Source organism: Polyodon spathula, chromosome 12 (assembly GCF_017654505.1).
Source record: "Polyodon spathula isolate WHYD16114869_AA chromosome 12, ASM1765450v1, whole genome shotgun sequence".
NCBI classification, from domain to species: domain Eukaryota; kingdom Metazoa; phylum Chordata; class Actinopteri; order Acipenseriformes; family Polyodontidae; genus Polyodon; species Polyodon spathula.
Window position 1 is genome coordinate 18,224,144 of NC_054545.1, and position 18,449 is coordinate 18,242,592.

General features: G+C 40.8%; 1 protein-coding gene across 2 annotated transcripts in view; it reads right to left on the reverse strand.

Moving 5' to 3' along the window:
* Positions 1–42: 42 nt before the first annotated feature.
* Positions 43–18,449, reverse strand: part of LOC121324768 (calpain-3-like) — a 40,928-nt gene continuing 22,521 nt past the window's right edge. Inside the window, exons 5-16 of one of the 2 annotated variants that reach the window (XM_041266929.1) lie at positions 17,734–17,902; positions 15,707–15,829; positions 14,184–14,267; positions 13,650–13,735; positions 12,708–12,785; positions 11,415–11,575; positions 9,191–9,360; positions 7,879–7,890; positions 5,792–6,000; positions 3,005–3,041; positions 1,706–1,726; positions 43–345 (exon numbers count right to left, since the gene is read on the reverse strand). In XM_041266929.1, coding sequence (XP_041122863.1) covers positions 106–345; positions 1,706–1,726; positions 3,005–3,041; positions 5,792–6,000; positions 7,879–7,890; positions 9,191–9,360; positions 11,415–11,575; positions 12,708–12,785; positions 13,650–13,735; positions 14,184–14,267; positions 15,707–15,829; positions 17,734–17,902 — 1,390 coding nt within the window. In that variant the 3' untranslated portion in view covers positions 43–105. The remainder of the gene's footprint in view (positions 346–1,705; positions 1,727–3,004; positions 3,042–5,791; positions 6,001–7,878; positions 7,891–9,190; positions 9,361–11,414; positions 11,576–12,707; positions 12,786–13,649; positions 13,736–14,183; positions 14,268–15,706; positions 15,830–17,733; positions 17,903–18,449) is intronic. The other variant, XM_041266930.1, reaches the window with a different exon arrangement.

The window sequence follows — 18,449 nt, forward strand, 5'->3', positions numbered from 1 at the left end:
ATTTTAGGCTGGCCTTGCTCACAGTATGCACAGGCAACCCCATTCTCATGCAGAACATCTGAAAAAGCCACTGATAACATACTGCTTTCTCAACATACATACAAATTACACCCCTTGCAGTTTTGAGCGAACTGCCTTCATTTTGGGTTCTGAGGCAGGTTTGTGAGCTAACCCAGAAAGCCAGGGGTTTAGAGCAACAGAGATTAAAGCCCCTCTCTCATCCCAGCATGCTACAGGGAATGAAACCTTCTTCTTCTCCATTGTCTTTGTCTCCTCTTCCTGCATGTAGTCGTCAGTGTTGAGCTCCTTATTGGCCTTAGCTCTATCAGAAACAAAGATGATTGGCTGGGAGGAGGAAACAGGAAGGGGAGGGGTTACTGAGGGAGCGACATGGGGGCTTGGCGTGAGTCAGGTATGTAGGCAGCAAGGGTGTTTGATCCCGTTGACAAGAGGACAAAAAACACATTATTAAAGATAAAGGTTGTAACGATTAAGCCTTTCCAAAGAATCATTAAAGCAGGTCAGTGTTTTACACATTACTACAACTTCCATGTTACGAAGAATAGACGTGTACAACACATAGGTGTACATAGAAAAGACTTTGAATATAAAACAAATACTACTTGACACTGTACAAGCACTACTTCAAATCAAAGTACAGCATCTACATTCAGCATGCATACAACTCCTGCTGCCTTGTGTATCACTTTGAGAACAGAATGCTCACATACTCACAGCTATAGATCATTAGTAATGATTGGAAGGTAAAGCGCCAGTATGGTTTAGGCCATGCAGAGATCTCTTTCATTGATCTAAATGGTAAACACATTCAAATATGGACCATCCCTGGCATTTTATATATTTATACCGACAGAAATACACTTAAGAGCAGGGTTGTAGTGGTAACAACAAATTCTTAAAACAATAATGGTACATTATAAACAGTTAACCTTTACAAAAGTTATGGCCATTTGTCCATCTGAAGTGATCTACTTCACCTGTCAATCACAAACCATTTTTGCCTTACAGCTTAAAGAAAACGCCTAAAAAAATCACTATCCTCAACTCTACAACTAGTGAAATCTCCAGAGAAAACCATGCCAAAAACATTCCCTCACAGCAAAACAAACATGATTATGAAACCATACAATCTTTCAAAAAAGGAAACTTGACAAACTGAAATGTTGAATGATAAAGTGTGAGAGATCTCTTAATGGCGCCACTATGAGGAACTTGTGTGTGCCGATTTTGCACGTATAAGACACTTGCTTTGCCCAGGTGTGAATGTCACTCGTTACAAACCTTTTAAAATAATTACACCTCGTTTTCAATACCAAGAAAAACATGACCAGACATGATCCTCTGCACCTGTAGTTCTTGGAGTTTATTTTAATTTCAGCATGTGTAACACGGCGAGGTTGGGTGAAATGGTTGACCATGCACACCACAAGTGAGCGTCTTAACTATGTGAAAGAGCCAGGCTCATCTGCACTCACGGTTACAGAGCTTTTAACCTCATCTCACTGACAGGGAACACAATCCCAAACGGCAGATCATCACACAACACTTGGGTGAACACTTGTTTTACTACAGTGTGAGGGGTTTGCTTATTTGTTGTTTTACTTCCCAGGTGTTCAAAGCACTCCACCCAGGGACCGGCATGCACACTCTCAGCCTGTCATGCACACACACACACGGGCTGTACCTTCTGCTTTTTCTTAGGTGGCTAAGGAGCATCATAAAGGAGAGAAAAGGCATTGTCAATTGGTCATTGTTGATTGTGTAAATGAAGTGAATTGGAAGCTGTAAAGCTCGGTAAATATAGCTGGCCCTGCTATTGATTTGAGCAGCCAACTGAAACTTCATTGAAGCAGATCAGATGGCTTAGATAAAAACAATGTCACATTAAAATGATCTACAGCATCTGTATACTGCCTGTATCTATACTGTCATTGAACTATACGTTACACAATGAAGAGTTCTGTGTAGGGTTGATTTCCACCACACAGAGCGCTTATATTATACACATTCCTTCCAACATTCTTCATGGTCTGAATGCTTCAGTTAGTTTTACATATAAGGTCATTTAAACTGAAAAGGTAAATGATTTGTTCCCAATAAAAACAAAGAAAGAATCCCTGTAAATTGATTTGGCCAGGAATAACGTCCAATACTTTAATAACGCTTGTTCCATTCACAAGTATATTTAACCTTTTTTAAATCAATAATCTGAGGAAAGGGGACATTTTTTTAACCCTCTCCACACTGACACGTTGAAACCCCGAGGTTGCCATTCCTTCTAGCAGTACAACAAGAGATAAAAACAGTCAAATAGTTGACTAGTTGCAACTTAAAAAATATTTCAAGTGTTTGATAATGTCTGGTGCACTATTTGTGAATGTACTATTTTGTAAGACTTTGCACTGTATTTTAAAAAGTTAGGAATACTATAAGAAACTTTATAAATCCAAAAGCAGATTTTTAGACTAGAAGTCTATCTCTGAAGACACTGAGAAAGACTTCTAGTCATTGAATTTTAACATGTTTTTAGTATTTCTAAGTCTAGCACTGCTGACTGTTTTATAGTTACAAATTATATATTTTAAAACTACTTAGAGTGTTCATTTGTTTAATTAATGTTCTAAAATGTAATTGATATGGTAATGGTTTGCAACTGCGACTGCACTTCTGTCCATCCGAAACCACGCGCCTCACAACCACGTGCGGTGAGTCAACAAGTTTCTGAGGTCATCTGTCAGTGTTCTTTTCGACTGGTTGAGGAATTGTTATTCGTTGCCCCCTTAATTCCTTCACAGTCCCGTTTTCAAAATTAGTTATACAGGCACTGTGAGGATTTGACTTTTAATTTCCAGCTGCTGATCAGTAAAGGTACTTCTGCATGAAACAAACATGATTGTATTGGACTTCACGCAGGGCAGAACTAGCTCCAGGTTCTTCCTTTCTGAATGACGAGGGATAGCTGTAGCAGTAATGATGTACTCACCACAGGATGTTCGGCCTCGATCTTGTTCTCAATCTCCCTGAGTAAAAAGCAGTAAACAGCAATCACCATCATCACATCTACAATCTTGCAGGCTATTAGTCACCTGGGACCATGCTCAGTGGCCAGGCACCATTACATAGTAGAATATCCTACACTGTTCCTGGGTCCTGACACCCAGACACTTGGATTGAATTGCATGGAAACCAATGTAACCAGCCCGGGATGTCGTCTTCTGAACCTTCCTTAATTCAACATTGCTTTACATGTTTACTGCCATGTCATTGTATCTGCCATTCATACATGATGGAACTACTCTTGTGAAAACAGTGGGCTCTATTCAGTTGATCTTTTCCACTAAAAATAAATGAGAGAAATTCTTGGTTCCACTTTATATCTAGAATATTCTGTTTCTTTTTCTTCCCTCTTAATAGCAGTAGTAATATTATCACCTGTGCACCTTTTCTTGTGTTGGTTCTTTGCTTGTGTTTTATACTTTAAATTTAGGATATGCAGTCATTTAAAATGTAGTTGCTGCCAAACCGTTTCCTGGGCTGTAGGTTAGTTTTACTCCACTGGTCTAACTGTGATCAGACCAGGTGACCTACGCTCCAGGAAGCAAGCAGCAAAGGTTTTCTAGAGTTTTGTTTCCTAAAACCAAATTAAGAAATATTCCCTGTTGATATGGTTGCTATAAAAAGTGCTACCAAATCTTTTTTTTTTTTTTTTATGTTTAGACTAAACTAAAAATATAAAGTTTTCACGAGTGAAATCACTTGAAACATCCTTCGCAAGAGTTCACCATGGTAAATGTGCTTACCACACTATTCTTCATCATACTCCACTACACTTTACTGTTTTGTGGCAAAAGCAAGAAGTTTGTCACACAATATGTTACTGTAAAATCTTCTTACAATTTTTAAATAATGGCAGTTAAAATCAAGAAGGCGTGCGGTCTGCAGTGATCAGGTCTAAAATCTCATCATCCCTTCTCCTGTGTTTCTAGTTCAGGATGTCACTGCAGGGACCCCATCATGCTCTCATCAGTGCTTAGCCTTCGTTCTTGTTTCCAGGGAGGTCCAGGGGGTTCGTTTGTAATGTTTACTAGTGCTTGCCCAACTCTGAGGCCACCTGTCCTAAAAATGTTTCCATAACCACATTGATTTGGGGTTGATCTCGTCCAGCTCTACAAATCAAATCGTTGTTAAAATTTAAATTATTTGTCCTTGTGCTAAGCCAGTAACAAGAAAGGCAACAGCTTATCAGCCAAATATTTGGGAGTGCGATTCAGACAAAAGTAAATGCCTAATATCTTGTGGTTTATCACAGAAGTTGCTACACTATTTCCTGTTGGTCCACATATATTAGACTCCCTGTGCTTTAGAACTATACTTATGAGTCCAGCTTCTCCATGAATGAACTGAGGGACAAGTTAATGCTAGTGAATGTACGTCCTCTAATAAAGGACTGTCACAGTAAGCACTGGGGGCTCCATTACCAGCGAACCAACATGGGTAACAGCGCTGCTCATTAGTGTGGTGCCTCAGAGAGCTTTCAATGAGAAGTAACTGAGCTAAACGTGATGAGGGGAGCAGTTCAAGATACAGCCGCACCCAAAATGATTCAAACAAGTTAGTTCAATACATTACAGTTAATTACAGTTTAAATTGCGTAAAACTTCCCAGGAAAGCTAAATATTTAATTTGAATTCCCCACACACTTTTTGATCAATTTTAAGGAAAATTTAATAATAACAAATTTCTATATTTTTTAGATGACTTATATAAACCAAATGGATATTCTGTCAAGCTACTTATATGGCAGGCATCAGGGATATGTTAACAATGGACAATATAAATATACAAATATACAGTAGTTGCCTGTATCAGGAGATGGTAGAACCACAGGAAACTATAGCTTGAGAGACTATATAAAATTGAATATGGAAACATATGGTCTGCTAATATTGGTGCCACTGTATCTTCTAGGAAATGCATTTATTTCATGTAATGAGATAGCCTTGTTCAAATGTATGGCTTCCTCATCTCGACTCGTGGTACTAGCATACAGACTGTACTGATTTAGGAACACCCCTCTAAATACAGAAGCATAGTATTTGAAGAAGCTGAACTGTGCACGTTAGCTGTAAATGAACAAAGATATATCTAAATTTGACCGGAGGTGTCAGAGAATGTATTTTATTCAGAGGCTGTGGGGTGACTTCACTGGTCTCTCATGTCTTTCAGCTCTGGAGGTCTCACTTGAGATGAATTTGTTCTTTGCAGTTGACTGAGGGATATTTTAAAAAGTGACTAGATGTACTGTGACCAATCTGCTAACAGGACCCGCATGATGGGCCTCCTCTTGTTCTCATGCTCTCAGTGTAGCCCTGAGCGGGGACTGCTTCCATACAGCACAATACCAGCCTGTTTTACCACAGATGAGCTTGAGAATGGATGTTTGCAAGATATTGGCCCCTAGAGGACAAACGCCAGCCATGCGGGTGTCTGCTTTGAGCTGGCATCTGGTGAGTAGGGCCCGCTGATGCATCTCTTTATGGACAATTCAGTCTTTAGCTTTAGTAGAAGTTAGACACCAGTCCCTGTAGCCAATGCTATTTGTTATCTCATGAGCACCAAAACAATGTACAGTGGAGATAGTGATCAACGTTTTACATTGGATGGATTGTCACTAAGGTGTGAGGAGGTGTTCCTAATAAAGTGTATGTAACCAGTGGCTCAAATAAGGGACCACAATCACTATTCCTCCCAGCAGCTAGAGGACACTCACTCTGAGGTGCTCCTCTTCTCTGAGAAGACTCTGAGAAGGAACTCGCCCTCCTGGTGGGGCTCGTAGGTTGAGGGGATGATGACGTACTCCCCGGGGCACAGTCGGAACCGCTGAGTCACCTCCCGAAGGTTGATGTACGACTTGCAACGCGCCTTGGAGGAGTTGAACAAGAAGAAATCTTTGGGCATGTGTTGCTTGTTGTTATGCATCTAAGAGAGAGAGAGAGAGAGAGAGACAAAGAAAGAACGAACAAATGAGAGAGCAAAAGAAGGGAAGAAAAGAAAGGACATAGATTAGGTTTAATCTTCTTTTTTACAGTTTTCAAGGGCTCGTAAAAAATCACTCAGCTATAAGAGTATGTATTTGACTGGCGTTCTTCATTGGAACACCATGAATCCTGTTCATTATTCAACAGACATACTGGCACGCAAAGTCAACAACAGGAAAGTGTCAGGTTTGATTGACACCCATTTCATTTGCTGTGATTTTCCTTAGCTTGGATCTCTCCACCCTGGCTGCACTTGGTCAGCTGCTGATCAGACTCAAGGAATACATTGAAACTGATCTCATTATGTAGCCCATGCAGCCCGTTGCACAATTAACAAGCTTCATGATGATTCAATAGATAAATTAAATGTGGAAAAGGAACAAGCCCATTTATAACTTATGATGACGTCTAATTCAAGCAGACAAGCATTCTGGCTAAAACCTTTATCAGTTTTATAATAACCTTATAAATATGAAGTGTGTATCTCAAATGTTTTGTGAGAGTGGGTGGGGCATGTGTCTGTTGAGCCCAGTCACACCCCTTGTTCGCTATGTCCCTCTCTCATGATTTCTATGTTTTTCAGAGTGTAATGTAAGCAGCTGGAAGAAGACATTTAGAAGAATGCATGTTAGAGCATCTTGTTTTGTTGCCAGGAGCATTTAGCTCAGTGTTAGAATAAAGCGAAACTTATAAGTTGACACTTTTTTTGGTAGTGCCTACATGTTTTATTGGAGAACTGTTATAACCAAAATCGAGGGAATTGGTTTTGTTTTTCAGTCTGGAAACTCTGTATCATTTGTATTGGTACAGTGAAATTCTGCAAACCAGGCCAGTCACTGAGACAGCATCATGTGACCTTAACAGCAAGTGTCCTGACTGCTAAAGTTCATTTCTCATGACAAACTGACACTGGAACATTCTTAATGTTTCAAACCGTGAGGTCAGTTAGTGTAACTGGTTAACATTGCATCATACTGCTCTTCTCATCTATTTTCTGCAATGCAAACTGCTTTCATTGCATCCAAGCTTTGAGAGGTTCTTTTGCCTCATTAGATAGGTAATTGAAAGGAGGATTGGTAGGTCACACTGCAGGTGTTGGCTTAAGCACTGAATACAGGACTGGCCTTGGTTTTGAATAGAGGCATGGCTGTTATATGGAAGGAAACTTGACACTGCAGTCAATAGGAGCAAAGCAGCAGTGTAAAAAAGTGACCTGAACTGTGAGGTGGTCTCAAAGCAAGAGTCCAATGCAATTCCACTCAGCTAAAGGGCTTTTCTATATAGCAGGACCAGTGGGGAAGTAATCAAGCCTACATTTGTAGTGGAAAGTTACAGTTTTATTTTCGCTGTCTTTGTCATTAAACACATTTTGTACTAGTACAGTATATCCAAGTGTGTTTTTGACCAAAACTTCAGTGAACGCAATGAATGATGGCAGAAATCAAAGATAGTCCTTAAGATTCGGTTAAGTTTAAGGGCAGGAAAATAATTGAATTAATTGCAACAGATCCAATGTATATAGCACTGTAATAAGATTTTTCAAGAAATTAGTGCTCAGAGAAGAGCCCTGGCAAATCACACAGCTGAATCCCAGAGCAGGCAAGTCTGCATTTATTTTACTGTTTCATTAATACAATTAAAAAAGTTGAACTCACAGTTTGTTTAGTGGACAAAGAAAGCATGGGGCGAGTCTGGGTTATTTCACTGCAAACAGACAGAAAGGACAGACCAGTGCACTCTCAACACACAGCAAGCCAGCAGCCAAGCTCATTGGAAAACATTACACCAGCTGGCCACCTCCTCTTCAGTCACGTCATACCTCCTTGGGAACCTGCAGGACAGCGACGAGAGAGGAGTTACAGCAGATCAGCAGGGTGTACACAGCAGAACTGAAGAGCTGGCATTGAATATGTAATATATAGATATATAGATGTATAGGTGGTATTTAAAACCTATTTGTCATTAGGCAAGGAAATGAGGAATCACTTCTCGTGTTCTCAAGATACAAATGCCAATGTGACATACAGAAGGGTGCACAAACAGAGAGACACCCCGTATCCCTCTCAATCTGCTAAATAATGGCAATACCACATTCCATCAAAATTGGCTAAATGGATTTCCAGATATATGTAAAAATGTACAGTGTACAAACACCTCCATTGTATTCCCGTTGCTGGGGATTTCATTATAATAGAACACACACACACATACATATAGAGGGGAAAGAGAGATAGAGATAGATAGATAGATGGAAAGAGAGAGAGAGACTCTTACTTTCTTAGAATTAAAATGTTTCAAATGTAAATTCCAAACAGTTCTCTTCCAGAAAACACATCCCATCCACCCGTGCGTTGAAAAGCTAGTGCGTTTGTTACATTTGTTGCCATCTTCCAATGTTTAGGTTTTGTTTAAAAGACATCTTTCAACTTGAAATGTGTTAAAACCATTATTCTGAATACTGAAAGTAATGATCTTTTCTATAAGTAATCATTTGCCCACACACAGAATATTTAAAAAGCCATCTTCCCTTAACAAATTATTAATAGCGTGTGTGTTGTTTCATTCTATTTTCTGGTATATATTTTTTTGCACCGCCATCTAGAGATTGAAGTATGTATTGCAGCCAATCATTCCAGTCATCCCAATCATTCTTTTAGTACGACCATATCCAGTGGATAGAGGCCCAGAGACAGACTGCAGTTAAAAAAAAATACACTTTTATTATAAACAGATACAAAAATAAAAGGGCACAAGGGCCAAAACAAAGGAATTGAAACAAAAAGCTAAATGTACAAAATAAAGGTTTCCAGGCTGGGCAATGCCTTCACTGGATTTAGAAAATTGAAAAATCACAAACAAAACCAACCTGCTTCCTCAGCTCCCTCCCCACAAATGAGAAGCAGAGGCCTCCTTTTATGTCAGGTGGCTGGGCGCTGATTGATCGTTAATTAACCTAATCAACTAATCAACCCCAGCCACCTGAACATAATAAACCCAGGCAGGTAGGGGAAATTAACCCCATCCCTGCCAATTTAAAAGGGGAAGAGCTTTGCTCTGCCACAGACCCTCATTTTGAGTTCCTGGTGACAGCTCCAGTCATGCTCACCCTCCCCTCGTACCCAGACGGTTACCTCATAAATGGCGAATCCGATGGTGAAGAGATTGGCCCCCATCTTACGCTCCTTCCTGCGGTTCTTCTGCATGAGCGACACGACGAAGGTGCAAACTTTCTCATTGTCTTCGGGGTCGTCATCTTCCTCTAGCAGACGTAGTCGGTACTGCGGGTTTGTCCAGAACGTGTCTGCAAGGGTACAGGGCATGTGTCATAGCACAGCATTACCTTGTACCTTATCACACTTACATTACTGGCTATGATTATGTTCTTTTTGTATTAAAACACTTGATCATAATATTCACAGTTGTACCAAAAAGAAATGATTCAGACAAACATTTAGTCAAGTTGTCAATGTTAGCAGGTCCTTCTGTGTCAAATCATGGAACCAGTCAAAATAAAGTAGCAGAAATTAATTTTATATTAAGCTGAATGAAACAATGATTTATAGAATGCAATTTAGAAACACAGCCTGGTTGTAAGAACTAGAACAATTGCTGTCAATACATTCCAGATGCTTTTGGCTGCCTTGACCATGTGATGCGATATCACCCCATGCTGTTCTAGGTGCACACCCTTTAACCTAGTGCTGTTTCAGGTGCACGCTTTTCACCCCATGTTGTTTCACGTGCATACTTTTCACCCTGTGCTGTTTCAGGTGCTTGCTTTTCATCCTGTACTGTTTCAGGTGTATGCTTTTCACCCCATGTTGTTTCAGGTTCATTAATAGCTTCAGTTAAATGAGTGTAAACTGGACCCAGGAAAGGGCTGATCTTGAGCCTTGTTTAAAATACTTATATGTCCATGTGAGAATGTGGATAGAATGGAGAGAACCTTGGGCATGGATTGGATGTCTAATGGATGAATTGTTCAGTGTAGTTTAAATGGTGTATATAAAAGGCTGCAGCTAGCCTGTCTGTTCAGTCCTGTAGAGGCTGGGGCTCCAGTGGGCTGCTGCCAAAAAACACATTCGAAAGGCTGACTGTATATTCTTCTTATTTGTTTTTTCCTTCATTTTTGTTATATAAAAGCTCTTAGTAGGTGCACTATTTCAATGGTGGCCTGATTTCCTGCCTTTTTTCGCGTAACCCTCACGGAAGCAGGAGGAAGGTGTTGATGCTGGCAAGATGCTGGCAAGAAGTTTGTGAGATGCTGGTGAGATGCTGGTGTTGATGCTGGTGTTGATGCTGGTGAGATGCTTGTGAGATGCTGGTGAGATGCTGTTGAGATGCTGTTGAGATGCTGTTGTTGATGCTGGTGTTGATGCTTGTGAGATGCTGGTGAGAAGCTTGTGAGATGCTGGTGAGATGCTATTGAGATGCTGGTGTTGATGCTGGTGAGTAGCTTGTGAGATGCTGGTGAGATGCTGGTGTTGATGCTGATGTTGATGCTGGTGAGATGCTGATGTTGATGCTGATGTTGATGCTGGTGAGATGATGGTGAGAAGCTGGGGAAATACTGGTGAGAAGCTGATGTTGATGCTGGTGAGATGCTGGTGTTGATGCTGGTGAGATACTGGTGAGATGCTGGTGAGAAGCTGGTCAGAAGCTGGTGAGATACAGGTGAGAAGCTGGTGAGATGCTGGTCAGAAGCTGGTGTTGATGCTGGTGAGATGCTGGTGAGAAGCTAGTGTTGATGCTGGTGAGATGCTGGTGAGATGCTGGTGAGATGCTGGTGTTGATGCTGATGTTGATGCTGGTGAGATGCTGGTGTTGATGCTCGTGAGATGCTTGTGAGATGCTGGTGTTGATGCTGGTTAGATGCTGGTTAGATGCTGGCGGTGATGCTGGTGAGATGCTGGTGTTGATGCTGGGGATAAGCTGATGAGATGCTCCTGAGATGTTGGTGAGATGCTGGTGTTGATGCTGGTATTGATGCTGGTGTTGATGCTGGTGAGAAGCTGGTGAGATGCTTGTGAGATGCTGGTGTTGATGCTGGTGTTGATGCTGGTGAGATGCTGGCGAGATGCTGGTGTTGATGCTGGTGTTGGAGATGCTGGTGAGATGCTGATGTTGATGCTGATGTTGATGCTGGTGAGATGCTGGTGTTGATGCTGGTGTTGATGCTGGTGAGAAGTTTGTGAGAAGCTGGTGAGATGCTAGTGAGAAGCTGGTGTTGATGCTGGTGAGAAGCTGGTGAGATGCTGGTCAGAAGCTGGTGAGATGCTGGTGAGATGCTGGTGTTGATGCTGGTGAGAAGCTGGTGAGATGCTGGTGAGATGCTAGCACAGTGATCGCACTCACCTGGATAGTTCCGGCAGCCCCCAGCAGAGCAGCCCCGCACCCATCGGCCCTCGTTAACCGACACCGTCCACTTGTGGAGCTTATCTTTTTCCAGAGCATCCGGAGTCAGGTTACAGATCTCGATCTTAGTGAAGTTCTTCTTGAAATCTTCGAAAGCCATCCTGCAGGAGCAAAAGAGGGGACTACTTACCACTGGATCTACACATATACTGTACTGTTTGTTTAAATTACCAGTAGCGAGACTAGCCTATGCATTACCTAATCAGATCCTAATGTGTAATTACTTGATGTACTGTGGGCTCCATTCATGTTATACAATACAGGGATCTTTCTTTAACAGGGTTTAACAAGAAGACCTTATCAGTTGATTGTTTCTATCAATGTCGACATATTTATACGGTATTGAATCTCATTGAATATTGTTGAAAACCAGTTCATTCATATTAATATGCTTTTTAAATATTAAACTATATATATATATATATATATATATATATATATATATAGAGATAGAGAGAGAGAGAGAGAGAGAGAGAGAGAGAGAGAGAGAGAGAGAGAGAGAGAGAGAGAGAGAGAGAGAGAGAGAGAGAGAGAGTTTAACTCACCCAGCTCATTACACTACAATTGTCTGCAAAAAGCCTTTGAGATCCTGAACTAGACAACTTGAAATGGTTTTCATCAGCTTGGCTTCTGGCTGTGAACCTTGCTGAGCTTAAACTTTTTAAAACAAAGTACCAATGAAATGATGAAAAACAATAAGATGACAGAACTGAATACCACACGAGACACGGTGCAAGAATTATTATTTGTACACCCTTTCCATTCTACCTTTTAATCCTGAGGATATGCAAAAGATATTGTACCTTCTTTAAAAAGCTAAGTAAAGAGATAAGAGATTTGATGTAAGATCACTAGATTTTGAGATCTCAAAAGTCTCTTCTTCAGGGCTGAGTGGAAATTCAGAGATACACAGCTAGCTGATAATGTTTATATTTCATGTGCACATACAATAACCCCATGTTTCTTTACTTTTCCATTATTTGAAAGATATTTAATTTCGTAGTTAATCTAATAAAATTAGCACATCTTTAATTAACACTGCAAATACAAATCTTGTTCAGCAGTAAACAGACAATAATTTATACTCATGCTCCATCCAAGAAGTGGTTAAGAGTTTGGTTGTTAGGTTAGGTTATTTAGCTGTTCAGACGAGTACAATGGACTAGTATGGTGCTGCTGCATTTGTGTTTCAGAGTGATTTAGAGTGAGAAAGCAGGAGCAACGCTCGCCTACCAGAACTCTCCATCCTCCACGCTCTGATGCTGCAGACGTTCTTTCTCGTGTTTCTCGATCGTAGCCCATTCTTTGGAGCTGAAAAAAAAAGAATGCCAAACTTGACATGCAGCATCTGAATGTACATAGAGCTAACAAAAAAAGTGTGTCAACAGCATTCACCATCGTCACTGCAAAATCAAAATGAGAGCTGACAGTATAACGTATACCCACGGCATGCACACAACAGACACGATCTGCCAGTTTCATGGAAATAGGAGAAGTGGATATACAATATATCTTTTCAGGTAAGCAAATGAGGTGCTAGTATATTAAAATGAGGTAGGAAGTTGTGTGGTTGTGAGGTTGTGTGGTCCAGTGGTTACAGTAAAGGGCTTTTAACCAGGTTACTCTGAGCAAGTCACTTAACCTCCTTGTGCTTTTGTCTTTCAGGTAAGACATTGTTGTAAGTGCATAGTTCACGCACCCTAGTCCTATAATAATAATGTCTTTATTTTTATATAGCACCTTTCACAGAGGTAGGCTGTGAACTGTGCATTATATGCAGAGTCACTTACAATAGGATGTTGATTTAACATCTTATCTGCAGGATAGAGCACAAGGAGGTTAAGCGACCTGCTCAGGGTCAGGGGTGGGATTTGAACTAGTGACCTTCTGGTTACAAGCTCTGGACTTTAACCAGTGGACCACACTGCCTCTTTGGAAACATTGTGACATACTTTGGGACATGCGGACAACCATCTCAACTTTTCCCTGTCGCCAAGGATTTCATCCCAGTGGAGGATAATAATTTCAGTACATCTTAGCTGCAATGTTTTACCATCACTAATGCCCTCTGCTTGAGCTCTCCACACAGTGGATGAAATACAGAGCTGCTTTCAGTATGCCCTACAGTAACAAATGGTTTGGATTGCCCTGCTCTGTGCACTGCTGTGAACCTACTTGTCACTCCACGGGCCGTTCCACTCCACCTGCCCCCAGGGGTTCCTGAGCCTGATCAGACGTACCCTTGTCTCCTTGTGCTGGATCTGTGTGCACAGGAGAGAGAGAGAGAGAGAGAGAGAGAGAGAGAGAGAGAGAGAGAGAGAGAGAGAGAGAGAGAGAGAGAGAGAGAGAGAGAGAGGGGTCACCACAAAACTGATCGTTCTTAAAGGTGCAATATCAGTGGTTTTAAATATGTATCACCTTAAACAATTTAAACATGTGTTTCACAATCACTGCTAGTGATAATTGACAGTATGTGAGTTGCCACTGAATTGTGTATGAAATAAAGCAAGTTTGCCAGTGGTATATTATTATTAATGTAACCAGCAGTACCAGCTTTCCAATTTCTTAAATCCTAAAGCACGGCCAGTTGTCAGCTCTACAGCCAACTCCGACCACTGCTAGACATTGCTGTCGATTCCAGCAGGGTGTTGCAGCTATCGCAACACAACTATTTGTCTCATAGAGTGTAAAGTAGGTTTCAAAACTCACTTCCTCCACCCCAGTCACAGAGTAGGCATGGCCCTTAACCAATCCACTGCTGGTCTGTGTTTCAAACCGAACTGGAACCAAGGACTGAGAGAGAGAGAGGGGTTCATTTTAGACAGGGTTTACAAATTACGTGGGCTCTTAAAGGGGCTAGACAAGCCAAGCATATGTTCATTGTTTGGTTGTATCGGGAGGCTCTTGGAAACAAGATTCTTCATCTCATGAGATTTATCTTGCTTCAGATATTTTACATCCAAAATATATTTTATCAGTAAATCAAGATGTTTTTCTTTGCAAGCATTATTTACCAGCTATTAACTTGAACTGCATTTACTGTATAACCCTTGATGCAAAAAGGTGACAGTGTCTATGTATTTCCATGGTTATACTCTACATGTTTTTCCATGGTTATACCCTGCAATTACCATAGCTTGCCACTTTTTTTTAATATGCTTTTTCATATCCCTCCTGGGCTTTATTACACTTTGCTGTGCCTTTATTATGATAAACCTTTATATGAGTTGTTCCTTATAGTTGAGCCCCCTAGCTCTGGCTTTCCCAGAACTGCAGCTTCATTAAACTCAGAAAACCTTATTTTAAAGCAAGTGCAAAGGCAGATTAAGCATTAATTTTAGCTTGACAGCAGAACAAACAGCATCCAAGTTGTAGTATATTGAAGTCACACAACCAAGTTTGAATCATTAGTGATGATCTATTTAAAGAGGGGAAAGGCCAAGGGATGATACACATTCCTGAAGAAAGCTGACTAAGCTAATCAACGTCTCCCAAAGACTGATGCTTCCTAAAATACAAGCAAAGAACGATGCCTCCCGTTACTCGGTCTGTAGCTTATATTAGCCAAGTACCATGAGCTAGGTGAATTGTAGTAGATTTTTTAACCCTTTAACCAGATGATTTACATGGTCACTTGGTTTTTATGTCAGAGGTTGTGTGTCCCTTTGCAGAACCTGCATTCGGCTGTTTTTAGTGTTGCGTCAATGAGCAAACCTTTACTTCAGGGAATGGGGTGTGTACTATGCAGTGGTTTATTAACAGACACTAGTGTTCTCTGCAGGACTGAAGGATTGCAGGAGGGCAGATCAGGTGTTAGTCGAGGGCAGTGCTGTGTGCAGAAAAGAGTAACACACCGTAGTGGGAGGTGTTTGGCTGTATTAACAAATGTAAAGCAGTTGAAACAATGCATGGTGGGACTGTCCAATCCAGTTGTTATGAAGTAGTGCATGCTGGGATTGTCCAGAACAGTTGTTATGAAATAGTGCATGCTAGGAATGTCCAATCCAGCTCTTCTGAAGTAGTGCATGCTGGGATTGCCCCGTACACTTGTTATGAAGCAGGGCATGCTGGGATTGTCCGTACACTTGTTATGAAGCAGGGCATTCTGAGATTGCCTGGTGCGCTTGTTATGAAGCAATGATTGCTCAGTGCAGTGTGCACACAACATGCTGGGACGGTCCAGTGCCATGTCAATGGAGGGGGCATGCCAGGAGTGTGTTCTGGATACAGACCCCTGCTGGCTGCTCCCCCTGTTTTCTGCTATCACCACCCTGCACAGAGTCACCGAGCATCTGTTCAATCATCTTTACAATCAAACTGGAAGGAGCCACTTTGCGGGTCGGCCCCATTGTATCCTTCCATCACACAAGGAAAGAACGGAATGGAGAGGAGAGGACAGGAGAGGTGACAGAGAGACAGGAAGAAAATAAAAGAGTCAGACTGAGCGACACAAACTAGTTGCGAATAAAAGAGTCATGATGAGCCCTAGCTGGCTCAAAGGTAATAATTACACTTTAAAGAGACGCACCTGTTGAAAAAAGCTTTTGCACTATCCCTTTACCGTTTGCCATACTTCCTGTTGTGTTCAATATATTGATGCTGTCACTTTAACACTGTGTCAAGCATACACTACTAAAATTGAGATTGGGACATTATACTTCTCTGCTCTTAGCCATGCTCTTTCACTGTGTGTTAAATGACATTTTACTAGGCTTCATATACCACGATTAATCATACAGTTGTAGTCAAAAGTTAATATACCCCAATGGAAATATATAATTTCTAGAAATTTCTCAAAAACAAGTAATTATAGAAAATATCTTTTGTAGCAAAAGTTTTGTTTTTTTGAATGAGGAAAAAGTTACAAGAAATAGATTATTTATTTCAGCAATTTTTTGCAAAACTTCTTTTAAACGATTTGTCAATGAGCTTTTGGCATGATTCTTGACCATTCTTCAACACAAAATTGTTCCAGTTCATTCAAATTCCGAGGACTTCTCTTGTGCACAGCTTTCTTCAACTCAAACCAAAGATTTTCAATCAGATCTAGATTGGGACTTTGACTAGGCCATTCCAGAACATTGATTTTATTCTTTAACCATTCTGAAGTAGATTTTGATGTGTGCTTTGGATTGTTGTTGTGTTGGCATGTCCAGTTGCTCTTTAAATCAAGTTTTGTAGTGGATGGTTTCAGATGATTGGCCAATATCTTTTGGTATGCTATGGAATCCATTTTATCATGTATTGGAACTAAATTTCCTGTGCCATTAGTGGAAAAACGGCCCCATAGAAGGATATTACCACCTCCATGCTTGACAGTAGGTAAGGTGTTCTTTTCTTTGTACTCCTCACCAGACTTTCTCCAAACGTAACAACTATCAATGTGACCAAATAGCTCGATTTTGTTTCATTTTGATTTTGACTCCACGACAAGAACTCATATCCATCATTCAAATGCCGTTTTGCAAACTTTAAGCGGTTGTCTTTGTGACTTTTTCTTAAGAGTGGCTTTTTCCTTGGCCTACAATCTTTGAGACCTTCACCATGCAATACTCGACCTATAGTTGACATGGAAACCCCAGTCCCACTTGCAGCCAGTTCACTTTGAATATTTTTGGCAGTGAATCTTGGATTGTTATTAACCTTCCTCACAATTCTTTTACTTGGTGAAAGAACCTTCTTTCTTCCAGACCGAGGGAGCATTGTGACAGTACCATGAGTCTTATATTTCTTGATAACAGAAAACAATAGTTGAAATTGGGATACTCAAATGCTTGGAAATCTTCTTATATCCTTCTCCAGCTTTATGACAATAAATAATTTAGCTATTTATTTTTTCCCATATTGACTTATTGGTAATGACAGCAATCATTCTATGCCTTTTATACTCTCTAAGAATGTTCACCTACAATCTAGCATTTTCTAGCCTTTTCTAGAATTAGGTTCTGCATTTTCATATTGAAATTTCTAGCACCTTGTAGACAATACTATCATAGCATCAAAGGGTATGAATACTTCTGAATTAGCATTTTTGGCGTTTTGAAAAAAAATTGCTGAAATAAATCATAATTATTTCTTGTAACTTTATTTTCCTCATCCACCAAAGCAAAACTTTTTGTTACAAAAGATTTTTCCTAAAATTCCTTGTTTTTGAGAAATTTCTAAAAATTATAAATTTCCATTGGGGTAGTAAACTTTTGACTACAACTGTACGTCTAGTTAGAGAGGAAGGCATATGGTCCATGGGGCCGATACTCACGTCGATACTCACGCCCATGAGGGCGCCCTTCTCCAGAGCTTTCTTCATGATCTTGAATAACTCTTTAGGAGCCTCCTTAATCTCAAAGAACTCTGTCACTCCCCCGGTGAAGTCCTCCATTGCCTCGGTGGTGTTGCCTCCTTTCAGTGCTTCATAGGAACCGTGGAGCCTGGGGGTACACAGGCATGAAAGGGCAGCACGGCTTACCAGGCAGCCTCCATTCCAACCTGTATACAATCTTTCATTGCTTGTCAAATATGTAGCTATACTAGAAGAACAATTTTGACTAGATGTCTCTCAGTGTTTTAAGATTTCAATTACATGAGAGAAGATGTTGAACTTCATGCTGATTTGAACTCGTCTCTCGCCAAGATAAGCGCCAACTAAGACGTAGCTTTGCAGTAAACTAGTGTGATCCATCTGCATCTCCATCCATTTGCGTTGTTTTCCATCTGATGATGTAGATATCCTTCTGTCTGGTGTTGATTGCTGAAGTATAATGCTGGCTCCAGGGATCGGCTCATTTTGCCTCCCCAGCGCATCAGCACACACAACGGCTGCGATGCTGGCTCTGGGGATCAACCCAGTGCGGTCTCCCCAGTGCATCAGCATGACAACCGTCTGGATTGAGCTAAGTAGGGTACATGTCTGGGGTCTTCAAATGGGCACCTTCCATCCTCGATGTCCCAGCATCACCCCCCTCCATCCCCAACTCA